Here is a 5,489-nt window from a genome sequence, read left to right as displayed (position 1 = left end):
TACCCAGCTCTGGGGAGGGGGGGGGGGGGTGGGAGGCGGGGCACCGGGGGAGGGCCTGCTGTTTGGGGGGGTTGCTGTGGGGAGCGGGGGGGGGGGAGTAGTGGCAGAGCTCTCACCTGCTGCATGGAGTTGGGGCACCACCTCTCGCTGCAGGGAGGTTGCGGCAGGAACTGCCCCAAACAGCAGGCCCGCTCCCAGGGCTCCGCCAACAAGGGGTCACACTGCTCCTCAGAGTTGGGTAGAAGGTTATTTTTACTTTCAAAGGTGGCTCGGATTGTAAACTATCCGACCCTCTCATCCCTATCACAGTCTCTATTCCCAAACCCTCTGCTGGATTTTCCTGGATTCCTGCCCACAGTTGGAAGATGCTCAGTAGAAACCAGCCAAGAATGCCCTGATGAGGCTGGGGAAGCCCCCATATCCTCTCCCTTCTAGGGATCTTTTTTTTTTTTTTAAAGATTTTATTTATTTATTTGACAGACAGAGATCATAAGCAGGCAAAGAGGCAGGTGGAGAGAGAGGAAGGGAAGCAGGCTCCCTGCTGAGCAGAAAGCCCCGTAGGGACTCGATCCTAGGACCCTGGGATCAGGGCCCGAGCCAAAGGCAGAGGCTTTAACCCGCTGAGCCACCCAAGGCGCCCCTCCCTGCTGGGGATCTTTCTATCAGTGCTGTCGTGAGTCTTGCACGACCTGAGGAGACACAAAAGCCAGTCCCACCACCACCGCCACCATAACTGAGGGGGGCATTCAGGTGTGGGAAAAGGTGGAGGCAGAGAGAAGACCTGTGTAGAAGACTACTAAGGAGGTAAATGACAGTTTGGAAAGTTGCTAGGCAGAACAAAATCAGAAGAGGGAACAGGAACGCTTTTGTGGACGTGTTGGTTGTTATTTCAGAGAACGTAAGGACTATCACCTCATATAAAAATTTCCTCTCCTGGGGCACCTGGGTGGCTCAGTGGGTTAGGCCGCTGCCTTCGGTTCAGGTCATGATCTCGGGGTCCTGGGATCGAGTCCCGCATCGGGCTCTCTGCTCAGCAGGGAGCCTGCTTCCTCCTCTCTCTCTCTCTGCCTGCCTCTCTGCCTGCTTGTGATTTCTCTCTGTCAAATAAATAAATAAAATCTTAAAAAAAAAAAAAAAATTTCCTCTCCTGCTGGAGATGCCAGGTGGAGCAATCCAGAAACCAGAAGAACCGTCCTAGAAGTAAAAACTAGAACTAGGCCTATGCCCTTCTTGAAGAAGAGCAAACGAAATAATCTTTCAGCTGCCATGAGAGTGAGGAGTGTGGGGGTGAGGGGGCATGAAATATGCAGGTGAATAACAATCCCAGATTTCTGCTTTTCGCAGCATATGGCACCCAGCAATTTGGCAAGAACCCTTTCACTTATGCTTTGGGGATAGAAACAATTTTAGGAAACAGTTTTTTTTTCAAGTCAGTAAGACACCCTTCGAGATACTACAATAGCCAAATGGACTAAGGAGGAGACTGGTTTTAGGCACCCTGGGCAAACCCCTAACCCACACACACGCCCTCGCTCATATATTCATACTCAAATACATAAGAAACCAGAGCCTGGGAAAGTAGGAAATCACACATGGAAGGGGGCCAGCCAGTTCCTCCAAGGCTGGCTCCTGTTCCCCACGCAGGGAGAACTGTGCCCCTTCCCTCCCTGCTACCACCCCGCCCTCAGTGTGCCACATGCCCTAGGTCTGATTTTCTTTAAGATAGGAAAGGGAGCTGTGGCTGCCCTTAGGAATTTATCCACAAATTGTCTCTTTAGATCCTTTTATTCTATTCAGCTCCTAGCCTGGGGTCAGGTCCACCTGCACATTTTAGTGCCAAGACCTGGTGTTCTGTCTACCCCTTCCCTTGAGCTCATGGACTTGACTTCATCCCCATGAAGAGCCAGCTACATGTATCACTGCTCACAATTGTGCAAAAGAGGTCTCCCAGCATTGCCTTCCCTTCCCAGGAGACACACCTCCTTCTTGCTATTTATAACCACAAATCTTCTGTGTCAAAGAGAGAACAGACACTATTTTGAAATGGAGGAAAACCACCACTCAGCCTTTCATAGGTTGATATGTTTGCCAGGACTTGTGTCTGTGAGCCTGGACAGGCATGTGGGCACAAGCTTGGGGCCTGGCATCCACTCATCCATGCCTGAGATTGGGAGTCTTGCTTTTGATAAGTCAAGCCCATGTGTGAACCCGACAGCAGCAGGAATGGCTGGGTCCAGGAAAGGGTCCCCAGGCTTTTCTGAGGGTGTGCCCGCTGCTCCCAGGGCCCTCTGTTGCCTTAGGGGCCAGCCACAGAAGGAGTCACCCTAAGGTTCCACCCATGTGGGTGCGTAGGTGCTCGTATTGGGCCCTGCCCCACTGACCCAGAGTTTTCTGCACCCACGTTGTGGCATGGTGCAGCTCTATCAATTTGGCACGTTCCTGGGTGACCGTAGCAGTTCAGAGGGCTCGTAACATGATCCTGCGCCTTTCTCCTTCAGGTACTAGGCTGAAACTTTGCCTGGAGTGGTAGTAACTGAAAGCTGTTGCCAAAGTGGTCAGGTGGCGAAGACAGTGAAGGAGGGGCTGGGCAGAGCGGACAGCAGATGCCTCGGTTCACAGCTGGGTAACCAAATCCCGAGCTGAACCATTTCAGTCTTCCTCTTGCAAAACGGGAGTAATCGTGCTCCACATACACTGAATCATCTCTCACAATGACCTGCAGGATGGAAATATCGAGGACATTTGGCTCTGACTAGAGTGCACGGCCAAATAGCCACGGAGGCTCCACTAAAAGATGGAGAAAGGTCCCTTCTCACTTCTCCCAGGGCAGGGATGGATGAGGCCGAGGAGCGGAAAAGAAAACAGAAAGGTCGCCAATTCCATTCAGGGCTTTACCTGCTCTGAGGGTTAGGCAGGAAATCGGGCACCAAACTAATTCTGCTCCAGGGGGTTAAAATAATCCAGATGTAGTCCTCACCCCAGTCCGCTGATGTGGGGCTCACAGGAGTCCAGCTGAGCCCAGAAAAGTGAGCAAGAAGCTCCGAGGGGCTCGAACCGGTCCCGGCGCACACCCGGCTCCCTCCCCGGCGGCCCTGCCGTGGGGACGCCGAGCCGCGGGAGCCCGGGCTGCGGCGGGGCGGGCGAGCAAGCCCCAACCTACCTGCCCGCGCTCCCGGCACCCAGCCCCGCAAGCTCGCGGGAGGCAGCCGCTCGCGGAGAGCTCGCCGCCCCAGCTTTGTTCGCGGCCCGGGGCGGGGGGCTGCTCTTCCCCGGGCGCTCCCTGCCCCCCACCTGACCCGCGGCCGTCCGCTCCGCGCGAGCACCGCGCTCCCCCGCCGAGCGCAGGGCCCCGCTCCTCGGAACCGCCGCGCCGCCGCCCCTCGGTCCTCGCTGCTGCCGGGAGCCGCACGCCGCCGGGCTGCCCGGGGCACCGCGAAGGCACCGTGCGCCGAGAAGTTTTGGCCGCGGAACCCGGGACGGGGATGCCTACTGGGCGGCGACGGCCGAGGGCCGGGGGCGGCGGCGGAGGCCCGCTCGCTCCCTTTCCCACCGCGGGCAGTCGGCGCTTACCTGCATGTTCCGCCGCCCGGCAGGCCCGCGGGCTCCGGCTCGCCGCTCCGCTCGGCCCGGCTCTTCCAGCGCCCGGCTGCGCCGGGTCGGCGGGGCGCGGCGGCTCGCGGTCTGGGGGCCCCGCCCCGCCGGGGGCGCCCGGTGCAGACCCTGCTCAGCGAGCAGGCTTGGGCCCCCGCACTGGACTCTTCATCCGCCGCCCGGCGCGGGGCTGGCGGCGCGGACCAGCGCGCTCCGGTCCGGGAGTCCCGCCGGCGCGTCTGCTTGGTCCCCTAGATGCGGGGCAGCCTCCGCGGGCCCGGAGGAACGCCCCTCCTCCCCGGGCGGTCCTGGGTCTCGGGTCCGTGTACCCTGCTGCCGCCGGCGGCGTTGGGGGGGACTCCCTGCTCGGCGTCCGGGACCCCCGAGCTCAGGGGGTGGGGGAAAGTCGGGGAGCGGAGCCCGCGGCCGAGCCAGAGGGAGGCCCTGGGCCCTGGGCGCCCGGCTCGGGCCGCGGCCGTCTGTCGTCGCTGGGCTGCGCGCCCTCCTCGGGAGCGCGGGACCCGAAGAAGTTTCGGCCCCAAGTTGGCTGCGGGGCGGGTGGCGGCCGCGGCAGGGAGTGCAGGGGCCGACGCTGGGCTAGTGGATCCCAAGGGCTCCACCACCTCCGCCCCGCCTCCCGCGCCTCCTCCCCGCCCCCCGGCAGCCGCGCCGGCCCCCGGCTCACTCCTTCCCACCGGCAGAGCCCGCGACACCCCTCCCCAGGGCTCCTCCCAGGCGCTGGGACCGTGACCTCCGCACCTGCCTCCCGCCTCCCGGGCGTACTCGCTCGGCCCCTCGGCCCCTCCGCAGAACTGCCCCGGGCCTCGACGCGGGAGTGCCAGTGTACCCACCACCCCTGCCGCCCCGGAGGCGCGCCGCCCGCCCCTTTCCCCCTGCCGCCTCCTTCTCCCGGAACTCGACCTGGTCCTCCGAGAGGACCTGCGGGACTCTCCCAGCTCTCCTGCCAGGAGCCTCGAACTCGGGGCGCGGTGGAGCTGGAGGTTCTGAGAGCCAGGAGGGTTACTTCAACAGCTCTTCCATTTACACCAGCCACTCGCCTGGGTTTGTCTTCCTTTGAATGCCCCCAAAGAAATAGAGTGAACTGTTACACTTTACAAACCCAAGTCATCCCTTCCTGTCTCGGGACTCCCACCCTTCTACAGCACCCAGCAGAGATCTCCGGGATGAGGAAATCTGGTGGAGGAGGGGCTCACCGAGTGAAATGTTTCCTAACGGGAAATGCATCCTCTGATCGCTGGTGCCACAGCTCTGGCGCTGAAATACTGGCCTACCTTTTTATGGAGAAACTGAGGCACAGAAAATTGGCACTATCAGTCCGTAGTCACTAAAGGGAATTAGTAGTCTGAAAAGTCCCTAGAGCTCAGTTTTTAGCCAGAGCCCAGACCCACGTTTAATTACTTTTATTGAAGTCCCCAAGTCCTGTTGGTAAGTTAGCTCACAGCACTCCTGGGTGAGCTGTGCGTGGAGTTCAAGGCTTCACAGGAGACAGGGCTCAAGCTCCTGCTGCTGGACCCTGTTCCAGACTCTAGTAACAGTATACCAACCAAGAGCAGTCAGCAGGTTTCCAGCATGCCCTCAAAATGCCTTTTCTTTTACATTCTGAAACCCCCTCTTCCCTGAGTAGGAAGTCACCCTGCTAAAGAAATTGCCTTTGAATGCAGTACAGTGAGGAAACAAAACAAAACAATTGTAATAATCAGAAGGCTTTGCCTTTTCTTAATTAGTAAGGCAACAAGGTGACAGCCTCCCCTTTCAGTGGGGGAAGGGGCCACAGGGAGCCTGAAGAAATGAGGGCCCAGGAACCCACCACGTTGGCTTGGCAATAAGGAGCTATTGTCCTTTGGCTTTTACAATAAGGAAAGTAAGAGCTGTTTTAG

At 59.1% G+C, this 5,489-nt stretch overlaps 1 protein-coding gene across 1 annotated transcript in view; it reads right to left on the bottom strand.

The window, feature by feature from the left end:
• Positions 1-4,245, bottom strand: part of WNT5B (Wnt family member 5B) — a 108,138-nt gene extending 103,893 nt beyond the window's left edge. The window contains exon 1 of the mRNA XM_059403893.1: positions 3,571-4,245. Coding sequence (XP_059259876.1) covers positions 3,571-3,576 — 6 coding nt within the window. The 5' untranslated portion in view covers positions 3,577-4,245. The remainder of the gene's footprint in view (positions 1-3,570) is intronic.
• Between the last annotated feature and the right edge of the window lie 1,244 nt (positions 4,246-5,489).

Source organism: Mustela nigripes, chromosome 6 (assembly GCF_022355385.1).
Source record: "Mustela nigripes isolate SB6536 chromosome 6, MUSNIG.SB6536, whole genome shotgun sequence".
Classification (NCBI taxonomy): domain Eukaryota; kingdom Metazoa; phylum Chordata; class Mammalia; order Carnivora; family Mustelidae; genus Mustela; species Mustela nigripes.
This window is presented reverse-complemented; position numbering and strand designations above follow the sequence as displayed.